The sequence below is a fragment of the Electrona antarctica genome (genome assembly GCF_951216825.1).
Source record: "Electrona antarctica genome assembly, chromosome: 8".
Taxonomy (NCBI): Eukaryota; Metazoa; Chordata; class Actinopteri; order Myctophiformes; family Myctophidae; genus Electrona; species Electrona antarctica.
In genome coordinates this window covers 2,470,802-2,494,671 of record NC_136789.1, presented here as the reverse complement: position 1 = coordinate 2,494,671, position 23,870 = coordinate 2,470,802, and the positions used below count along the sequence as shown (strand labels likewise).

The 23,870-nt window shown below is 41.5% G+C and overlaps 1 protein-coding gene across 2 annotated transcripts; it reads right to left on the bottom strand.

Moving 5' to 3' along the window:
• Positions 1-377: 377 nt before the first annotated feature.
• esrra (estrogen-related receptor alpha) lies at positions 378-17,524 on the bottom strand. 2 transcript variants are annotated; one of them, XM_079507885.1, is made up of 8 exons: positions 17,224-17,524; positions 15,335-15,455; positions 8,336-8,725; positions 7,517-7,633; positions 6,815-6,928; positions 6,442-6,609; positions 3,978-4,247; positions 378-995 (listed from the first exon to the last, which is right to left on the bottom strand). In XM_079507885.1, exons 3-8 carry the CDS (start codon positions 8,718-8,720, stop codon positions 742-744), a joined length of 1,308 nt encoding a protein of 435 aa, XP_079364011.1. In that variant the 5' UTR covers positions 8,721-8,725; positions 15,335-15,455; positions 17,224-17,524; the 3' UTR covers positions 378-741. The 2 variants fall into 2 exon arrangements, with proteins under 2 accessions (XP_079364011.1, XP_079364010.1); XM_079507884.1 differs by lacking the exons at positions 15,335-15,455; positions 17,224-17,524 and adding an exon at positions 12,852-13,142.
• Between the last annotated feature and the right edge of the window lie 6,346 nt (positions 17,525-23,870).

Below are 23,870 nucleotides of genomic sequence, written 5' to 3'. Positions count from 1 at the left end.
TGGAAAAGTGAGTTTTTCATAATATGGGACCTTTAAAGTGTAGGATAACAATCAAATCATTGTATTGCTTTTAACATATTGCAAGTAATTCCTATAAATTTGCCCATGGAAGCAGACTAAGCTATTGTAAATACAAGCACTACTCAGCGCATGTCACCCTGACCCCATACTGGACCCTCAGTCAACGGCCATTTTCCTGGTATTTCAATATGGCTTTTGTGAGCAAGATATTGCATTTATTTGCACAAAGTTCAAAAGCCACACAGTTACAGTCTGTTCTTGAGTACCTTAGTAATGAAGTTCTTCAGTGGTTATTTCACTGCGGGTCAACGCTGTGAGGGAAACTCACCATGGGGATTCATTTTGAATCCTTTCACTTCTTGTTGTCTTTTTTTTTTTTTTTTTGCGTTCCCACATTTGGACTGGGTTGATCTGGATCTCAGCGGCATGTCAAAGAATACTCGACAGTTATGACTTCAAAAAGCAATAACCGATGATTTTTCTTTTCCCATAATTTCATCTACGCATCCTGCTCAGTGTGTAGGCATAAATAGAAAAGAGACGATCCTCATTCCTTAATCGTTAACGGTCTTGCTTAATAAAATCTTCCCCATTCACACTTAACCACTCAAATCATTCTCGTCGGCAAACATCATTCGTCAAGTCATTTCCCTGCAGTCCCTCGTCTTCACTGCCCCGTTTCTTCCGTGCCTCCTCCTCCGCCCACAGCCCCTCCTCCTCTCAGGGGGAGTCCATCATGGCCTCCAGCATCTCGAGGAACAGTTTGTGCATGGGTACGCCCCCGCGGGTCTTGATGCCATAGAAGGTGCTGAGGGCACGGCCGGCGGTCTGTCGGAGGAGGGGCAGGGTGAGGAGGAGGCGCCCTGCCCGCTGAGGGTCCTCAGGGTGCCGCTGGCACTCCAGCTCCAGTAGGGCCTGGTGGAGAAGGTCCCGGAGCTTTTGCACTGCCTCCATGTCCTCTATGTAAACAGAGTCTGAGAACAGTGAGAGGAAGATCAGTCAGTGGCCACTAGGTACAAGTGAACAGTGAGAGGAAGATCAGTCAGTGGCCACTAGGTACAAGTGAACAGTGAGAGGAAGATCAGTCAGTGCCCACTAGGTACAAGTGTGGGTGCAAACTAGAGTTGCTCCCAAATCAATACCAGTATGTCAATTAGTATTGTACATTCAATCATTTGGTATTTTGTAGTTTTATTGCGACACATCTATGAAATCTACTACATTTTTGTCCGTCAGTCAGTCAAAATCCCCATACATGGGAAAGCCCCCATATATGGTGCCCAGGTCTTGTGACATCATCAGGGATGGAGATCCCCGTCATAGTAAATGCGACCTGCAGTCGCAATTAAGCACATATACATTGGAGATCACTGATGTCATCAATATGGCCAGCAATTCTACATCTGACCTCAAACATTTAGATCTCCATATATGGATATATGTCAGAACATTCCATATGTTGATCCTTCCCCATCCATCCTTCCTCTTCGATGTCTCCTTTTTGACTGATACCTGTCCATTTAAACTCTAGACAGGCCTGCCCCAAAGTTATTAATGCAGCCGCACCCGGCAGCCGGTGAAAAGTAGAGTTCTCAACAGGCCCGAAAATCAAGGCCCAGCCCTACCTGGGCCCTCATCAAACCCTGTACACTCAAGACACTGCCCCCGCTGCCACCCTTAGATCTCCATATATAGAGCTGACCTGTTCTGACATTCCATATGTTGATCTGACCTCATCAAACCCTGTACACTCAAGACACGCTCCATATATGGACAGTACAGAATTAATTCCATATGTTGATCTGACCCCCCCAAAGCGTGAGCGCTCGCCCAGGAGTCTGCTGTCACCCAGGCGGATGCACTACTTACGTACATGACTATTTTACTCAATTGTGGCGGCACTTACAATTATTAATGGATTTGTTATTTATTCCTAGATTTATTTTTGAGTGGTGCAAACCACTCCAATAACCAGCTGTGTCTGTACCCGTGTACCTGTACGTGGGGCCACGTACAGGTGAGCATGGTTGCTATGGTTAGTGTGTGACGTCACTGCACCACTCAGTTCACACGGGTGTGATTCTAAATTAAGCATTGGTATTGGTATCGGGAAGGAAAAATGACATTGATACATAATGCAAATCCTGTCACCAAGAAGAGGGTTTATTTGACTCAGCGAGAAAGCGACTGTGTGATTCTAAATGGGACTTAAGTCTCTGGCTGGTCGCTATATAAGAATGGAAACCAGCAGTACAGGGTAACAGGAGCCTTTATATTTCCAAAACAAATAGAGCTTAAGTTCTGAGACGCAAGCAGACTATGTGGATGATCTGACACACTGTTTACAGTAAGCAGAACTGAACCTCTATGGAACCTCCATGTAAATATGGTCTATATCACTGTTTCCCAAACAGTGGGTCGATAGAGTTTGGGTCGCGTACCACTTCTTATGTGGTAAATATCTATATAAAGTAAATATGCCCTTTTTCTACATTGTAAAATTTAAAAAAAGTTTATAAACAAAAAAAACATATCAATTACAATTATTATTCTTTTTCAAAAGTATAACAAATCGAATCAAATAATTTCCGTAAATAAATAAAAACAACGAACAATGAAGAAGTAGTGAAAATACTCAAACGTCAAATTTCACTTTTTGTTCTTGAGCTACAAAGATTGGGAACCACTGACATGCATGAATACCACTAATGTATGTTTTGATCTGACAATAAATGTTCCTCCACTAATCCATTTAGGCCTGAAATTTAAAAAAAAAGTTTTCTAAATCATGACAATTTTCGGAAAGATTTGAGGCACATTTTAACGATTTTTCAAAAATAGCAGACCTACAAGTTCATAGCGCGCCACTCGGTGGCGCGCTATGAGCTTGTAGATCTGCTATTTTTCAATAGCTAAATTATAACAATGTTTAAAACACCAAAACGGGTTCCCGCCCCAAAATGGGTTAATGGTTAATGTGGTTAACGCTAACGTGACATGGATGCGTTCCAGGTCTCAATGGGCTAATCCAAACGTTTCCATTTCATAAACCCCTAATTATAATTGAAAGTGAACATTTACGTTACAGAGTGCAAATGTTAAGACCATTATTACTATGGGGCGGCTGACCAGCTAACCGTTGACCACATAATGAACATCTGGTTACATTCAGCATTACATATCATTGCCCCTCTCTGAATTAAATACAAAAATAAAAAGATGCAGAAATAATCTTTAAAAAGGCATAACTGTTTATCATGTCAACAAGCTAGACATGCCATTTAGTTATACCATATAGGCCACATATTTTACCAACGCTGATTGGTATGAACTGAAGACTATTCTGTAAATAGGAAGACACCATTTCAAACACCAAAAAGGCAAATAAATCAATCTTGTCAAAGGAACACAGAACCTCTTCCCTGCCAAGTGCCAGTGCAATGAGTGCATTAAACTAAATGAAGAAAATGTAAATATGTGGTGGTGATATATGGCCCTCAAGTGCAGCTACATCTCATCGCTGTCAGTCATAAACCTTGTATGTGTGTTCCAATGGATCCAATGTATGGTCACATGCTCTTGTTACATTTTCATTTGTTACAGTATATAGTATTTATAGAACCCACAGGAAAAACTTAAAACACTTATAACCAGGCATACCTATTTTGGGCATGTGATTTAAAAAAAAATTCAAAACTTAGTATGTCTACATGCTGACAATGCATTGCGTTGTGAGCTTGTAGATAGGCTGTTTTTTCTACTTTTCTGCAACAATGTGATTCAACATAAAATAGGTCATTCATTTATGAAAATATGGAGATACAAGATTTCTGCCAGACAGCGATAATGTACCAAGTGCAAGTACACACCTCCCTCTAATACACCCACTCACTAGAAAGTATACGGTGGACGTCTGCATAAATTCCCAGCTCTGCTGCCAGTTGTCAATACTATACCTGAGTTTGTGAGTGCGATGGCTTTTAGCATGACAAATTCCTCCCGGTCCACGTTGAGGATGCGGAAACGCCTGGCGAGTTGACTGATTGCGGCGTTGAGCTCTGTCAAACCGGCAACGCGCGACATCTCCTCGTCAAGGACAAAGTCTTCGGCAAACACCACCTCGTCCTCACAGCCCAGGGAGCGGTAGGCGACGCCGAGTACCAGCACCTCCAGCCACACAGACTGCAGCACGGACATCTGGTCAGCTAGGGACAGCGACAGGAAGCCTGCAGAGGAGAACAAACCTCAAGTCAGGGCTGCAACTATTGATTGTTTTCTTGGCGTTTATTACATCTCTAATTATTATTACTATAATAGGCCGATATAGATAATCAAACAATTATTTTATTAAATAGATTGAAGCCTTATAAGCGCAGTAAAATGCATCATAAATGTGCTGACTGTTTCATGACTGTTTCACTGCCAAGAGTACATTATTTAATTCACCCATTGAGCTAGTGGGGCTGAGAAACACCTTCAGTCACAGATGCATCGTCCCTCAGCATAACCCCCCATGAATTCTGTTCCATCATTGGATTAATGACTCCTCCTGCTCACTCTCTCAGGCACTTTGCTCATGGACTACTATACATGTACATTAGTTCAGGATTAGATACCTGCTTAGGCCAACTACTGTAAATAGATTGTATATTCCTCATTTTATGCATTGTAGATTTACTGGACATATCTTTCCATATTCTGATAGTCTGTACTCTGCACACAGTGTATACCCTTTCATAGAAGATAGATGATGGCTCATATTACTGGCGATAGATTGTACATGATGCTACATTTATTCTAATAGTTCATACATTATGCTAAACCAATAAGCCCATCTTTTTATCCAACTATTTGTTCATTATTTTCATTCTTGAATTTTAGATGGTTTACCTGTTTCTGTTCTGTGTTTCATGCCTAGTGCTTTCAGTTGTTATGACAACTAACTTCCCCCCCATGGGATCAATAATGGTCCATCTATCTATCCAATGTTTTAAAATCACATCGTGTGGATATGATTGGGGTTTGGGGTCCTCATGGGAACGTGTGGCTCCAATGTTGAAATCGGTCTTCATGTGGCCAGCCAGCCTGTGACGTCAACCGTCTATGGCTATCTGTGGTTTCAACCCGATAAGAGCCCATAAAATTTAAAGTAATATTTCAAAAAGTATAAACAGTATAAGTATGTTATACAGTATAAAAGTATAACAGTCGCTGTGATGTAGTGATTACCATAGCGTACAAGCCGTACATGATTGCACACTATAAGCAGAATTGCCTTATTATTAAACTAACTCTTTTTCTCCCAGGTCCATATATATACAGACCCCAACGTATACTCTGTGTAAATAATGGTTGAGCCCCATGGCAGCTTTTAACATTGGTCCGGATGCTATGGCAACACCCCGTCACCACCAGCTATGGGACGTAAAATCTGATCTCCATTTAACTCGGTTACAAGCAGGATTTTCAAACTTCCATAAATCCGAATCCAGCAGAGCTGTCCAGAGTGGATCTTCTGCCATCCAAAATTCGGATGTAATTTGTGCCTTTGTACCGCGTCACTCCCGACATGTAAACGTTTCAGGCGAGAGGTAAACAGTGTGTGCTTGTGCCAATGATACTAAAGTGTGTGGGTTGAGTGTGTGTGTGGGGCGGGCACACTCCTTCTCTTAAAGTGAACGTGTATGGTGGCACTGGGAACTTCATAAATGCTAACAGCCGACAGAGAAAGAATTAATAATAAAGTCATGGCCTACGACGTGATACATGACACAATTAGGTCCTTATTGTCCAGAGATATCAGATCACTACAGCATTTACAAACACTTGAGCTTACATTGTATGGATATCTCGGATCTCCCCTACATTTCCATTTTTAATCATAAGCAATATTGAGTCCTGAGACAGTGGCCTTGTGGTTAGAGTGTCCGCCCTGAAACTGGGAGGTCGGGGGTTCGATCCCCGGCCGGGTCATACCAAAGACTGTAAAAATGGGACCCAATGCCTCCCTGCTTGGCACTCAGCATCAATGGGTTGGATTGGGGGTCAAATCAACTAATGTTTCCCGAGCACGGTGCACGCTGCGGCTCACCGCTCCAAGAGATGGATCAAATGCGGAGAACAAATTTCACTGCGGTAACGTGTGTGACTAACGTGTACAGCTTTGACTTTGAGTTCAGTGTCTTGCTCATGGGTACTTCCGAATGTCATGTGGAAGGGACTGAACCTGGAATATTTTCCGTTACTGGGGAAACAACGCAAGCAGAAAACAGGGTGCGTTATTGCACAGACAGCACATCACAAAAGGGTTGCGTTGATCTATCCATTATACACATAGATAGATAGATAGATAGATAGATAGAAATAAAATACACACGCATACATACACCATAGTCTACGTACCCCCTTGCAGTCTCTTACCAGGAATGTGTTTGGCCCAGCCTATGATGACAACAAGCTCGCGGTCAGCGAGGTCACAGAGGGTGGTGAGAGTACGCTGGGCTGTGTCTGGCTGCAGGGGGTCAGGCATGGCAAACAACTTCTCTGGCTCTGCTACTAGGAGGTGGGACACGATGATGTTTGCGGAACCTATGCAACACAAAAGACACAAGGAAATTAAAAATACCTGTGATAAAAATCTGTTTTAAAAAAACGAACTGGGAACTGGGTGCAGACGTAAAGGATAAGATATAAATGAAAATGCAAGATACCAATTTAAAAGGATAAAAACTAGCACATGAAAACGCAAGATAGCAATTTAAAAGGCTAAAACCTAGCAAATCCTGACCAGTACCTTTTTCCCCTTCCTTTCTCAGTGGTATAGGGGCAATCTGGTACGTTGCATTCTCCTGTTCCGGGCGTCTTTTGTACTTTTGTCTGCCTCCTCTGACCCGGTCGAGACGAACTCCTACCACATTGAAAGAAAGATGAGATTAATGGCGAGACAATACAGGGTGAATGGGTCAAATATTATTTTAAAGGCTGATAAATCATTTTCAGTTTGTGATACCTAAATATTCTAAGAAACACATTTACCTGAACCTAAAGTAATGTAGGAAATCGGAACAGATCATTTGTAAAAAGCACTTGTCTGAATGAAACTACTGGTCATGCGTTAGTGAAACCCCAATAATCTAAAGCCTAGTGTAATGGTATATCCACTTAGTGTAAGTTGCAATACTCCCTCTTCTAAATTTGAATTTGATCCTTAATCTCTCAACTTGCATGGCCATGTGGTATAGGCAAGTGCAGGGTTAGTGGTCTGAGCCCAGGCTGTGATCCATCCTGCCGTGGCCCATTTGACCACTTAAATCCTATAAACTAGCAAAAATAGTCGTTCTTTTAGCTACAACTTGTATATCTGCTATTTTCACTGAATGTTCACCAATTTATTCCGAATGTTATGATATTTAATTATGACATGCCCAGAATAGGGATACTAGGGTTCTTGTGGTTAAATTCAATCAATAAACTGGCTCAACCTAAAGCCACTCACCCTCTTTCAGCATGCCTACTTTGAGGCACTTAGTGAAACGGCATGCCTGGCAAGCCTTTCTGCGTCGTTTGGTGATCTCACACTCGTTGGATGCTGGACAGTTGTATTCGATGTTGCCTTTGGTTGGAAAGCAAAACAGCCAGTGAATTAATGTCTTAACAGCCTGGACAGCATGCAGTATTCTCTCCTAAAATATGTGAAATATTATTTGTAAGACTATGAGGAATGGGAATGACGAATGGTAATCCGTATGAATTTTAACACCTTTCTGTATGGCAGTAAGCCATCGATTCCTGAATAGAAAATATTTTCTTTGCCACTTTTCCTTCTGGATAGTAGCCTCCCTCAATGTGGAGGGGTCCAAGCACAGGGTTGGCCACCCACAGAACAATGCCCTTTGGAGTTTAGGATTTAATGTTTAGTCAAAGGCACTTCAGCAAGGGAGTCAAAGAACTCCTTCCCAGGTCCTTACTCACTGCATCACCAGTGCCAACTATTTCTACTCCATGACTAAACCTATTTCTGATCCATTAAATGGACAATATATCTGTGGTGGAAAGATTAACACCAGCTGCTTTTCCATCAAAGACAAATTGTGCTTGTTTTCATGTGTTTACTTTATGTGTATTACACATATTATCCAAATATGTGTATCCAGCCACACTAACGGTAATAAGATTGAAATAGACTTGATAAAATACATTTTAAAGTAAGATATTAAACTTTAATATCACATAGGTTGACAGACACATGCAGACATGCAGAAGCAACATCACTAAAGCCACTATAAATATATTATGTACATACATAATGACATACCTTGGATGGTTCTCTTGAAGAATGCTTTGCAGGCCTCGCACGACGCGACGCCATAGTGGTATCCTGACGCCACATCGCCGCACACCAAACACAGCCTCTTGGGTAGCGTAGTCAGAGTGTACTTGCATCGTCCTCCGCCACTCCCGGTGGAGCCCTCCTCTGCCGCGTCTCCCGCCTCCTCTTTGAAGTGGCAGTGCAGGGCCGGCGTGTAGAGGGGCGGGGAGTAGCGTCTACCGCCGTCACCTCTCGACCCGCCGCCTCCACCGCCACTCTGGGAGGAGTCCGAGGACGCCCCACCGGGGCTGGCGCGACCGCCCACGCCTCCCTCGGGACTGCTGGGCTCTGCCTTTATGTAGAGATCTGTCCGTGGCACCCTGGAAGACATAATGTCTGGAGGGGGAGACATATGGTATAAACATCATTATGCAACTTGTGACTATTATAAGACAATTACAGAAAGCGTATTTGTTATGCTTATTTACTTTACTTAAGCCCTACATGCTTTACTTTGTCATACAAAGCAGATGTGCTTTGTATGTTTTGCGACAGACCACTGATTGTTTTTCTCATGATCAGCCGATACAGAACTTATGCGTAAGGGGTGCAAAATTATATGTCAATACCACATCAAAACGTCCTGTGTGTATGGCGAGGAAGGGGAGAATGTTTAGGCCCGACACAAAGATGCAAAACGATTATACTATATATCTGATCACGATTTGTTTTCATCCAGTGTCTAATGTAATCCTGGGTGCTACACTTCCTCTGCCAGCCTGGGGGGTGCAGCGGACTGACCTCATGCTTCCTCCTATGCATGAGGAGTCCAAGCTACTTCTTTTCACCTGACAGGGGGGACTTTCCCCGGCCGGACGTAGCATGTGGAAGGAACACGTTATTCCGACCAGTTCCTTTCCCCTCCCTGATCGCCTTTCATACCACTTAAAAGATCTGTTTCTCCAGATCAGGTAAATTGCCAATCACCGATCTGTGTCAGATCAATTGGAGCACCTCTGATACAAAGTACAGTGAAAATACCTGATCTACAAGCTCACAAGTATTGCGCTTTTTTATTTTGTTTTTTTAATGTTTGTTTTTGTGGCTTTCGCCTTTATTTTTATATTTTTTATAGAGGGATAGATAGTAGGCTGACAGGAAATGGGGCGAGAGATGGGGGGGTGACATGCAGTAAAGACCGCCGGGATCGGGAGTCGAACCTGCGGTACACTGCCAGACTGGGCTACCAGCCAGGGTGCCTGGACCGCTGAGCCACAGCCCAGACCAAGCATTGCGCTTTTAGATGGTATGTTATTTTTAGAAAAATGTTGACTCTTTTAATATGATGACATGGTCAAAGGGATTGATTGTGGTGGTTAAGAAAGAGATATTCATTTGATCAAATTGTGCATTCATCTTTGTGCAACACTCCTTAGTTGAACGCATTAAAGATAATAATGAAACTTGGCAAAATACAAGCTAAAGCAAAGAATGCCTCTTTGTCAAATGGTCAAACATAGCCTATTAAGGGACTTAATTCAGAATAGTATCCTGTTCAGAAACTGCATGTCAATAAAGTAGGCTATCAGCTTCACAGCTGCCTTTGCTAACAATTTGCAGATCAATGCCAATACCAATATAACAGAAACAATGTTTCACCCCATAAGGTGTGTTATACTATACAGAAATGTCCTGTCGATTGATTGATTGATTACCTTCATGTTTGTTAAAAGTACGGCAGGGCAGTACAGTCAAAAAGCTCTTTCCAGTTTCCACTGTGGTCCATTGTACTCAGTGTACTCAGAAAATTAGCTAGCTAGCCATTGAGTGAGCCCAATTCATACTTTGTCGCACACCAGCATCACATGCCACCGGTAACCACCGTGCAACGGAGCATAAATTAGGCATTACATCAAGATGATAAGACTCTGTATGGTAATAAATACCTTTTTGATAAAGTAGGTTGGGAGTACACAGTCACACCCACTACATTAGTTAAGATAGCTGAGAAGAAATACAAGACATGTGGAGTGGAGGCAGAGTAGACCTGGCCACCAGTGAGGATAATGAATGATCTCAGGCCAAGTTTTATCACGGTTATTCAGTGGTGGCATGCTCGCTGCACGTTGTATCACAGCGTGGGGCCAAAATAATAATAATAATAATCACGTGCACACGCAGGTAGAACGCATGGGATTACACCACTGGTTATTCATGATATCATAAGTTACAAATGAGTCGGGCATAATTATTTTTAACAAGCCAAACAAACACCATGTATACCGAGTTGTTGTTGACCTTTTTTCCCTGTGGCAGATTTGTCTGGTTCCAGGCCATTGTTGACCAACATGAGCATTTATTTCACTATATTCACCCTGAAAATCCAACATCATCAGGTGGTGCACTAACAACAAAACTTAAGTAGTGCTGAAGAAACAATTGGCTAATCGCCCACAAATTGTAGACTTTTACGTTTAGTCAATTATTTTGTATTTTTGTTTTGTTGTGTGATGAACAAATGGCTTATTGCTTATTGCTTACAAGGGCATACATGTCATTAACTATAGCTAAATTGAAGTTCTATCTAGATCAAAACAAGTTGAAAACTATTTCGGTTTAATGAACAGATATGGCTATTGGCTACCTAATGTAACAACCACCACCACCAATAACACTCCGGAAACACTGTAGTCTAGAGTATTTTATAGGAGTTCTCTGTCATTTATGGAGGTCAAAATAGGCAGGGTTTAAATTCTGTTTGTGACATTTCTACATTTTCTAGAGGTCAAAGTAGGCAAGGTTTGTGCACTTTGATGGTGCAATGATTATAGCAGCAATAGCTATGCCCTAGGAACCACATGTACTCTTGCTGATGTGGGATTGAATGCTCTCAAAACCTTTCCTGCCTATCTAGTCTACTACATACCATCTCCTGCAGATTTTATCACAATGAGAAAACTACAAAGGACACTATCACTGGCCTGGCCATGCTCCTGGGCCTTTAAACATAGAAAAGGCTTAGTGAATAGTCAGCAAAAGTGATTGCCAGAACAGGATATATTTAATAATGTCATAGAACTGCAACTGCAACATTTTTCAACAGTTGAATTTATACAGATGAATGGAAAAGATTCTGACAAGTATGCACAATAATTGCGATTATGTCAAATAACTGTGATCAAGCGATTATGTAATATTTCAGACAGGATTTCAGACAGGTTATTCTAGCCTAGTTAATCGGTTATTATAATAATACAATAATATCAAGATTAAAATATCAGACAACCAAAATGTATTTGTATAATGTTTATGCTTTGATAGCACATTTGATAATATATAGTACACTACAGTATATAGTTAGTTCAATGTGCCCTAGGTGAACAGAAACAGGTCTCTTCCAAGTCTTGAGAACTGAAGCCAGGAAAACAAGTTGACAAAATGTCATATAATATTATAGGAGTGAGAGAAGTGAAGTTGTCGCCTATCTGGGAGGGATTCAGGGTTAAAGGGACCACTGGAAGAAACTGCAATCACTCAATGTTAATAGTATTTGTAGTAAGTAGATAACAATAGCACAATTTGAGATTTGCACCCTATGGCCAGAAAAATAATGAAGTTGACTGGATTGCTGAATTCCTACAATGCCCATAATGCTTTAGTGCACTTCCCCTCCTTGTGGAGAGCCAGGGGGGAGGCTGCATGGAGGTGTGACTTTGTAGTCCAGGAAGGAAGTGAGACCACATTTTCATGACAGGTTTTTGGTCATGAATATTGAACATGGCATGTCATGATTAAAAAAAACTAAAAACTAAAAACATATTACACACTTAAAAACCCCATTAAAGTGTTTGTGTCCTAAACATCATTAAAATAAGCTCTGGTTGCAAAAGGCGTGAAGTGGCCCTTTAAGACCAAAGTTTTGTATGTCCAATGTTTCATGTTTTTAACTGAAACCATAACCAATTCCTTCCTTTATGTTCTACATACTGAAAATATCATAACTGTGTGCTGGGCAAAATCCAGTGAGTATGCACTGTCTTTGGATTTAGTAACTGTTGGACAGAAGCACTATAGGCTGTATAAACGTGTAGCGCCATTGGAATTAACGTGACACATTTTTTTTAGACATGTTTGAGAACATATCGCTCGATTGCCTTGTGCATTTGCAATCGACATTACTCTGCTCTGGGGCTGGAGTTAATGTCAGTTTTAGCCAAAATACAAATTAATATTACAAATAGCAGTCGCGTATTATACAAGATGAAGTTATGTAAACATCTTTAAGTGACACCTCACGTGGGATCACAAAAACGAGAGATCGGAGTCAAAGCTCGCTGTCGACAACTCGACATAAGATACTGCTTGAAGTAGCTATAGGTAGCATTTATTTAGCCACGAATGTGACTAGCCTAGCTTAGCTAACGTTAGCTAATCCTGACCTACTGAACAGATCTGTCTTTCTGGGAGCCAAGTGTTATTATAACTTAATGGCTTTTGCGACACGGCATGTGCAGTAGCTTACCTGGTTTCTGGGTGTTCATGCGAACGCTGTTATATAACATCGCACAAGTTGTAAGGAAAATTAGTCCCCAAAACGTAAATATATCCGCTCACACATCCATACCGCCTCAGAAGAAGCTACAGCTTAGCTCTGAGCAAGCTGTGTTGACTTGTGTGGAAATAAAAATGTCTGGGTTTCAGAGGCTAGTGTGGGGAATTGGGGATGTCCCATGGGATGGCCAGATGGGAAGTGTGTGCTACCTTCAGGACAACTCGGAACCAACCGGTGAAATGCGACCTCTGTTTAACCCTCGTGAAATGTGGCTATTTAATCCTTTTTAGCTGTGTGTGTGTGTGTGTCATGATCTTTAAAGAAGGTTGTCCATTACATTGTTTATCTATTTATTTATGTGTTTGTTTATTTACTTGTTTATTTGGGGGTTCGAATTGCACAGATTGCACTAACTAGTTCACCATAACAACAATGCCCATATACATTTATAAGCTGACTATAATGTTTTGACTCAGAAAGTGCTCAGATTGGAAACTTTCTGGTTTTATAATAGCCAGAAAAACAGTAGCATGAAAAGCAGGGGCTTTTGTGACGTGTGACCCAGCATGCATCTGCCTGGACTGCCATATTACTCCCAGTTCAAAGGAGTTCAGGGTCATGACTCATGCTGTACTGATATGCTTTTTTTAAATGACAGCTTATTGTTCTTGTGTGTGTCTGTCCTTAATAGACCTGTCACCTGCAGATTGCAGCCCAAATGGGTCAACTCTATGCAGCTGCTTATGGACCATTGGACCAATAATATAAAATGTGATATGGTCTCTTCATAGTTCATACCATAGTTCATACCAAGAAGGCACAGGCAGCTTGCGCCTCCTTGGTATGAACTAAAGTATGAACTTGATTACCTTCATAACTACCAGCTCAGTGGCCTTGTGGTTAGAGTGTCCGCCCTGAGACTGGGAGGTCGGGGTTCGATCCCTGGCCGGGTCATACCAAAGACTCTAAAAATGGGACCCAGTGCCTCCCTGTGTGGCACTCAGTATCAAGGGTTGGATTAAGTCCCTGCGACATACTAGCGTCATGTCCAGGGGGGTGTACTTGTACATCAAGCTGCCTCACGCTACAGAAACAGGAGATAGGCTCCTGCCCTATGGGCCTCATGGCTCGGCAAGGCTACTTATACAAGTTATATATTATTATTATACCTTCATAACTAAACTGCTTTTTCATATAATAATTACAATTACAATAATTTTAAAATAAGCCATCCAAGATAAAGCTGGAACATTTGATGGAGTCAAAATGTGCTGTGCAGACAGGGGTCCTAATGCCACAACTTAATTAATAAATGGAGTGTGTTGATTGCTTAATGACAGACAGACAAACAGCTGAACCCTCCCTGTCATCCCTGCTTTACAGTGTTATTACAGATGCCAAATGACCACATGACTAAACATGTCTAAAAAGTTTCAAATTAACATTAACAGCATGCAGGTTATACCCTCATCATTGGCCAATTCACAATGATACAATAAATTACACCAAATGAGCAAAACCAACATGCACTCCCAAAACTCACAATAGCCATAAACAATGGAACATACAACATGAAATGTTAATTTCAAAATTATATAAACCAGTGGAAAAAGGGAGCAAACGGTTATTTGACATTTCACTTGTGACTTGGTGACATTAAATCATATGTAGGCTACTGCAGTCCCTTCTTTTAAAGCTTTGAGAAAATAACATCAGTTATTTTGTATAACCTCATAACCCCACATATGTAAATTCCGGTGTTTATGGAGGAAACATGACTACTCTATATTACTTTCCCAGACAGTCTAAGGATTATAACCAACAGCTTTGGCATCCTGGCAGCTCAGTCACTTAGTGCAAGTACTACTATGCCTGGATTACCAACCAAACAGTATTGGGCCAATGCCCTGGGGCTCTGGACCACCAGGGCCCAAAAGCCCAAGGTTTGCGTGTAAATTAATTGGAAGGCCTGATTGGAATGCATGAGAAGTAAAAGGGGCCCTGCCGCCTTAGCATAGAAATGTTTCCTTGGCTGGTTTGGCACTTGCCATTTGATTAGCTCATGAAGCATTTTTTTCCCAGGGGGCACCAAGTGGTATAATCTGGGAACCTCAGTCAGTGCCCGACTGCCACACATGCATAGACCTAACAACGACATCACATGTTCGAAACAAGCTTGTGTTGCAGGTTCCATGTCATTACCTGACTACTGTTTCGTTCGTCAAATAAAATCTGATTTCCAACTCGCAGTTACAGATTAGTACTCCCAATATATGCAAAGGGTTACACCTGTGAGCCTCCTATAGCATAATGATGTGCATATTATTTGTCGAATTGCAGAGCCCTAATAACTACAATTACATCCCTATAACGTATGTCTTACTTGAAACATGACATAAACAGTACACAGCATAATAACATATCACCTATCAGTAGTACAAGAGGTGAATTACCTGTTTATTGAACTGCTGTTTGGAGCCAACTTATCTGGGTCTTTGTGTAGGAGCTGACTGAAGTGCTATTACCTTGGATTAGGCCAAATCAGTGGGTAGAATTCTTCAGCTATCAGGACACCTGAAAAGGGTCAAAGTGTTGCAATTATGGATTTGCAGTAAAATCACCACACACTCATCAGTTTTAATAACTCAGTGTGTTTAAATGTAACCTGGGCTATTTGATTACATCACACTCTCTGAGTAAAATGTGCTACTTGATTAAGTAACTCTTATTTGTTAGATTACCATTGCAAAACCCACAACTAGGCAATGACCACATGACCCTTCCGGTGACCACAGTGTCAGCTGTCAAAGGACCAGTGTGTCCAAGCCAATGACTGGACAGCGGACCGAACTGGGCACAGGTACTGCCCTACCAAAAGGCAATTATTAACTGAGAGAGAAACTTGTAACACTATCTTTCTTTTCTCAGTGGTACTGTACTGTACGAACCCTATGCGTATGCGCTCACTTTGCCTGCTGTATCTTTTACATATTTCTCCACAGTACTCTGCTACCCTCCCCCTTTATGCTCTGTGACACATTCCAAAGGTCACAGTCACAGGAATGCTTGAAGGACAGACAAGAGTAAAGCCAGCAATACCTCTCACTCTTGCTTACTGAGTAGGTTTGAGTTTGGTGATCCCTTTGTTGCTGTATTTAAAGATAATGGCTAGAAAGATAAATAGATAATACATTTAAATTAAACTTAACATTTACAATGAAACATGGCTTGCCTACATTTTTAATTGGAATGGATGGTTTAACCCCATAATATTATGCATTTGGGCGTTTTATAATGAAAAGTTTCCTTAACTGGAGTTTAAAAGATCATTTGAATGATGACAATGTCACAGCATACTAAAAGTTACTTGGGACTTACTCTCTTAAGTATTTTTTTCTCACTTGAAATATCAAATGTAACCACATTGGGTGACAATATTTCTATTTGTCTTTAATGGCTTTCAAAAGTTTCTTATCACAGATATTTAATATGGCACCTGTGGTCTTCTTAGCATGTGATTGATAGGTTTAGGCCTACTGGAGGCACATCACTGTATTAAGCTGCTCATTTGAGAGCTTTGCATGCGGCACACTGTGGAGAAAGGAGGAACAGCAGTCAGAGGTGACCTTGCCTCAATGCCTAGTTGCCTACTGATCTCAAACCCACTGAAAAGGTTAATTGCAAAAGTGGATTATGCTTTAAAGTCAGCAATCGCAATCCCAGACATGGAGGCCGGGGGCGTGTACAGGTCACTATGTTAAAGGCGTAGATTAGTTCAGTGAAAATACAAAAACTGATCGTCCAGTTGGCAAAGTCTCTGGGGTGCATTTTGCCCAGAAGTTGCATCGCCACTGATAACTGAAGACAGTCAACAGTAATTAGCCAAGTGTAACGGTATGCCTACTATACTTTACTACCACAATGCAAAATACATCTCAGTCTTCTGTACGGCGTGCACCTAAAGCCAAACAATATCTCTAAATAAATATTGCGGCTCAATGAGCAACTCCCTGCAGAAGATTATTACAGTCAATACAGTGTGGCGTGACGCGGTGGCATTGTATTAGTTTAATACGGGATTATAATTTGAGTAAAATTGTGAATAATTAGCCTAAGGATAAGGAGGTGAGTATAAGTAAATGTAGTTGTAGTTATTTATTTACGGTTCAGGCACCCCCCACCGCATATAACGCTATGCCCCAACCCACCCACAATAACGTGGTCACGCAACTGGGCTTTGCGACGCCGATCTGTGCGTGCAGGTCTGCCGTGTTTTAGTTCCGCGGAAGAGGATTAAAAATCCACGCATTACTGTCACCCTCAGCCGTGTTGAGCCACTTACTGTAAAATGTGAAACATCGCTGGTGTAGAAGATGAGTCTTCAAATCAAGTCAGTCAAGTGACTCAAGTCGATCGTTGCCACCGACAAGTCGCCGATCTGCGCCAGCTGTAAAAGGCTCGCCGCCGGGGGGGGTCTTCACTTCAACATCTACCGGTGGTCGTGTAAAAACCATAACCGACGACACAGCCACAGCGTCACGACTCTGTGTCTGCTTCCCGGTTCCGTATTGTATACTGTTGTCTCTTTCGGTATTGATTCCGATGTCTTGTTCCACACCGCCGTCCACCAACACTGAGCTTGTAGTTTAGTTACGTAGTCTCTCTCTCTCTATCCCATGTCTCTACTCCCCTCCCTCTTCCCATTTGCGTCGTGTTTCTCCGTTACGTCCGTGCTTCAGCGTCATAGCATAGGAGGAGGCACGGGGCCTATATACAACAAAGAGAATATGACCCAGTCCCCTCCTGTAATAATCCTAAATATACGACTATACATTAAACTCACGATGACGCATGATGCAGAGCAGAGCACCTCGCCACGTGTACGTTTTAGCTTCTGACTGTGATTTTATTGGGTGCGATCTGAGCAGTTGATTTGCGTCGTGCAAGATAGCCTAACATAATTTAAAAAAATATATATATAGGCCTATTCCCGATTTTGATCTAAATGTTGACAGCATGGCGTTAATGCTTTACTGCCAGATCGAGAGAAACATGGCCCGTGAGTGTAGTGTGTATGTGCGCGCGCGCGCACACACATGATGAATACACACACAGTGAAATACATCACACATCTCTTTAGATAGCATGGAAAATGTTTGGTAGTAGGCTACTAGACGCGCAGTCAAGTCGGTCTTGTGACACTGACCCGGCTCATTCCACTCTACGGGCCACACGCACGCAGGCGCATGCTCGCGTCCCAGCGACGTTCGAGCACTCTTGGATTTGGGCCAAGGAAGTGGGGGATCATCAGAGTGGATGAACTGCAATGAGACGAGAAAGGGAGGAATGGGGGAGAAGAACTGTATTTTGAGAAGCAACAAGATTACATAATATAGCCCCCTGTCTAAAAATATATGAAACCGTAGCCTACGAAATCGAGTCATAGGTTACTTGTCACATCTTGCTTTTATTACAGGCGATCCTAATACATTTTATTTTTTCACGTTGTCTGCTTACTTTTATTTTATCCTCTTTGAAATAGGATCTCCCTATGTCGTATCCGCCTGGTAACTTGACCATAACAGCTGGTGCGGGTAGAGGAAGAGTGCTATCTGTGCGCAAACTTGTCACGCAAGAAAGAGTTCCGTATAATTAATAAGCATGAGTTCAGTCAAAAATCTGCATGATTTGTGAATGAATGGGCGAGTGAAGATATGTAATAGCCATTGCAAAGCACTTCATTAATATTTTATTGTCCAACTACTTAGCCTACAAGCCTAAAATAGCCCAGCATATCAAGATGATATATAGCCTATACCTTCAGTCGTGGCCCATTTGTATACATATAGGCCTAATAGAGGTCTGCACGTGTTGTAATCCTATGTGGAGGCTCGGGTGTGACAGAATGTCCGTGGCGCGCGCACGAGAGAGGAGAAACTGACGGCAGTGTCATTGCGACCTTGAAGCAAGGTCATTCACTGTCCCTGCGGAAGCACTGCAACTCAGCAGGGCTGCTCGGTCCGCATTATTATCATCATCCCGCTATACACAAGGGTGGTAAACACTAGTATAGCCTATCTGTGTTGTGAACTCTGATGTTTTGTGTTTAAACTCTATTTGTTATTTTTATATCAACGTTTCATAGGCCTACGTTGATATAAAAAAACTATTCTGAGTCCAACATTTTATAGGATAAGATAAAATGCAACTTTATTGATCCCCTGAGGGAAATTGTGGTATCACAGTCATACCAACAAACACATACACAGGAGAAATAAACCATGTTAAAAAGAATAAATATAAATACTACTGAGCTGCTGGATATCTGCACTGCATGAGAAAATGACATGTACAGGGAGTTGAAAGTAATTAAGTACATTTACTCAAGTACTTTTACTTTTATCTCAATTTTTGATAGCATATACTTATTTTTCTACTCAACTAGCCCTTCTCTAAATTCTCTTGCAATTTTAACTCTCACTATTTGACAGGTTTAGTTTCTTGGATGTGGATTATGAACACAAAACATATAAATAAAAAATAATAAATTATGATAAATGATGAACTGATGTATTGTTACGTTAATCTACCCAGCAGCACAAAGTAATTAAATCAGACTCAGCTTTATCACATCAAAGTGATGAGTGCACATGAATCATGCATTACAATCCAATAATATATATCTAAATGCACCAAAGTCTCTGTACATGTGTACGTCTGTAATCCACGTAACTTGAGAACCGTTCACCCCACCGACTTCAAATTCGACATACGCGTTCCACACCCCCACCGGTGTCGAGTCGGTCGGAACCACGGTTGTCCAGAACCGCCACAAAAGGCCTCTGCCCGGGCTCTGGACAGGGCCCCTGCCCAGGCTCCATATATGGAGCTGGCCTGTTCTGACATCACAACACTCCATATTTGGGCATGCCTGACACAGAACTCCATATATATACTGTAGGAATAAAGGGAAAAAGACAATTTACAATTTAGGCATATAGCAGATGCTCTTAATCCAGAGCGATACAGTAATCAAGAACAAAAACAAAACATGGAAATACATAAAAATATAGTCATCATGAGTCATACGTAGAAGCTAAGATATAATACAACTATGCGTATACACTAAAGAGTGCTATGACTACATAAGATGCTATCTAAGTTACATTATATGCATACACCTGTAAGGTCGTCAAGGCTAGGGCAAGTGATATGGCAAGTGCTACGGGCTAAGATGGAGTCTGAAGAGGTGGGTTTTCAGACTACGGCGGAAGATTGCGAGTGAGTCTGCAGTTCTATGGGAAGTGCATTCCATAGTTTTGGAGCCAGAAAAGAAAAGAGTTTTGGACGTGTGGAGCGTTGTCCCGGCATTTTTAGCGAAGGTATACTTCCTCCCTGTGTCGGCTGATCTGAGCGAGCGGGAGGGTTTGTAGGGTCCGATCAGACTTGTAAGATATGGGGTGGCATACCGTTGTTTGCTTTGAAGGCTAGCATCAGTTTTCTACTGTGCGGGCAGCGACCGGGAGCCAATGCCAATGGAGGGAGCCGAGAACGGGGGAGACATTTTGGCTGGTTGAAGACCAGGCGAGCTGCGGCCTGTTGGATCAATTGGAGAGGCTTAATGCCGCATGCCGGTTAGGCCAGTAAGGAGGGAGTAGTTACAATAGTCAAGTTTATAGTTCACAGAGAGACAGATACAGAAATCTCCATGGGCATAAAAGGGACACAGATGGGCGGAATGGGTACTCTGTCACGGGTACAACGGGTATTGAATAGTGGGGTATAGGCATGCAGGATCTCCAACTTCCATCGTTACCGACTTGGTATACAGCCAGGCAACGGTCTAGTAATAGTGAAATGAGCCATCCTGTATAATGAGTATATGGTATTGGGTACAGTGGGAAAATCTGGTATATAGTTTTTCTTTTTTTAATTGGCCTAAAATATTGTCTATAGGCTATACATACATTCATGAATCCACCTGCTGACCGGCTGTCAACATTGAGCAATTTATTTTATAGGGGGTTATATGTGACCATATTAACAACCTATAAGGCAACATTTTCAAAATGTCATTATGCTTTAAGTAGCATGTGACATGTCAAACTAGGGGGTTTTGATTCTGAATCCATTCCAAACATTAGTTTCTTGCAAAATGTGCCAAAATGTGATGACCTCATCACATTTGCGATGGCGGCTATGGGCTATTTAGCCCAATGATTTTCATGCAAAACTAATGCTTGCAATGGGTTCAGAATCATGAGTCAGGACCCCCAGGGGTCTCCACATGATATTGGGAGAATATGACTGTGAAGTGACAATTTAAGTAGGCTATACTTTTAAGACCCTTTTCATAGAAAAAAAAGACCAACAAACTATCCTATAAATATACTGAAACATCGTCCAAATGGTCAAATATCAGAAAGAAGCCAAATCTGCGAAAATAGCCGATCTATAAGCTCACAATGCCTCGCAACGCAAGTCGTTCTGAGCTTGTATATCTGATGTTCACACATTGTATGTGTGGAACCTATAGTCAAACAAAATTGAATGCCCCAACTCCTACATTTCAAGGCAAATATGATTATTTGGGGGTTCACTGAAAATGTCTAGTGGTTTGAGCAATTTTGAATGTCTAGACTCCCAAATGCTCTATGTATAGCAAACCACTAGAGGACTGGATTGTTAATAAAGTACTTAATGTACTCTGGTCAGCCCTGGATTCTACGAGATATTTTACCTGCAATCCAGGCCACTCTTCTGATCTCCTTTATTCTGTGTGTGAGAGTCCCTCCCATGCAGTTTGTCTTGACTTAAAGAGAGAAAGACAAATAAAGGACAATAGAGGGTATGCGTGTGACATCATCATCATACCCGGAAGTAATGCGGAAACGACTTCCTGGCCTTGACAGCTCATACATCCGAACAGAAAAGTCCTATTTGATTGCTTTAAACGACATTAAACAACGTTAAACTCACTTTTCCACTCGATTTGCCACTCGATTTTCCATTCACTTTATGCATGCGCATACCCTCTATTTCCAAAGGCGCAACTCAACTTTAGCTAACCAAAGTCTTTAGAACTACAGTAGGCCCATTTGTGAACGGCATGTTGTCATGTATGCCAGACTGATGCCAGTTGACAAAATACGTGAAATATGTGAAGCTATACAAGAGAATACATACATAATACTAACATATTTTAGGGTGACATTTGGGCATTAGGGCTATGGACCAGAGCTATGGGGCCATGTGCTTTTGGTGGTCTGTGACCTGAAACAGGTGTAACAGCTGAAATACAAACATGTAAGAGCAATTGTTTGTGCATGTGATAGCTGCATATAGGCCTACTGTATAGCCCAGGGGTAGGCCTACTCAACCTTTTGTAACTCAAGGCCCACCTGGGTAGTGTAAAAAGATGGTCAGGCCACTATACCAACATAAATGTAGCCTAATTATTCAGTTTTTCAAAACACACACACACACACACACACACACACACACACACACACACACACACACACACACACACACACTTTTAAATATTTCACTAAATCAAATAGAATGACCTTCTAGGTGCATTTTGCAGTGTAGCCTAATGTTAATGTGTGTTGGTCTACTCTGTGTCATCTATAGAAAAAATCTTCAATGTAGGCCTACAATTTACTGGCACGTTTAATCAATAGGCATTAACTTTTACATTACTTGTTCAATGCTGGTGTGCCCTCTAGTGGCATGTTGATGAAATAGCAGCAGAGAGTGACTCGTGACTACAGTAACTGTACCACCAGCCAAATGTGTCCTTGAAGGCTGCTCAGCCTGCTCAGATATATTACTGTCTTGTCTGTCTATTACCATTGCATCTTAGCAATTTGTGTTCCTTGGGAACTACTGGTACTCCCAGTTCTAGCCTTCTAGGTCATATACTGGCCTAAAGTAAAATATCAGGCACATATTAGGCTCAATTGTGCTTGATACACCAGTCAGTCGCCACAACTGACAATTGAGTCCATATAGATTCTGCAGTACCAATACTAGCTTACGACAAGTTTATAAACACATTATGTAAATTGGCATTTTCATTTTTATTTCACATAAGCAATAAGATTAATACATCTTATTTGAAAACATTAATGCTGTTGTTGTACACAGTGTTCAAGAAAATGTCAATATATCAATCTGGATTTAATTCCAAAATGCATTTGCCACCTGAAATGAACCTGGCAAGATAAAAAAAATAAAAAAAAATATAACTAAGCTAATTATAAATATGGGTTAATATCGCAGTTCATCCCAGTGCAGTCACCAGCACTCAGATACTTAACACTGTAAAATCTTGAATACAGTAGGCCTATGTATTTTACAGTGGAAATATTTGGACCCGGTCCATTTGGTTCTTGAGTCTAAGTTAACCACTGTACTGTGAGTTAACCACTGAAAGGGTGCATTGATATATTTGTTCAAATTATTATTACAAATTATAGTTTATAGCTCTATATAGTCTGGTAGTAATTGGTATATACTGTAGGGTATTTGTTCAATAACAGGGGTCTACCTGTCTCTCCAGCTCATCTTACCAATATCAGGAGAGAGAGAACTCATCAAGGACAGTTAACCTGTTAACAAAATGCTGGAAATTGAAGCTGATAAATTCTTCTTTTCTTTTCCTTTTTTCTGATTGGATTAAATTGGTGTCCTGAAAATGTATCTACGGTTTACTAAAGAGCTGGAAAGATGGGGAGAACCCTGTTACTGAACAAACACTCTATATAGCAATTTGATTGCTATCGCAATATAGAGCTTTAACCTTTGAACTAAAAAGCGTTTGTTTTAACCAAAATATATCACTTACAGCACATTTAAGCCCCTGTATGATGTATTTTTGGCGAATCCCCCCCCCCCCCCCCCCCCTCACCCCCAAAAGGCATTCAAGTGGTTAAAAGTTTTATATGTTAAGTGCAAGGGTTTCTGTATGCCAAGTGCAAAATC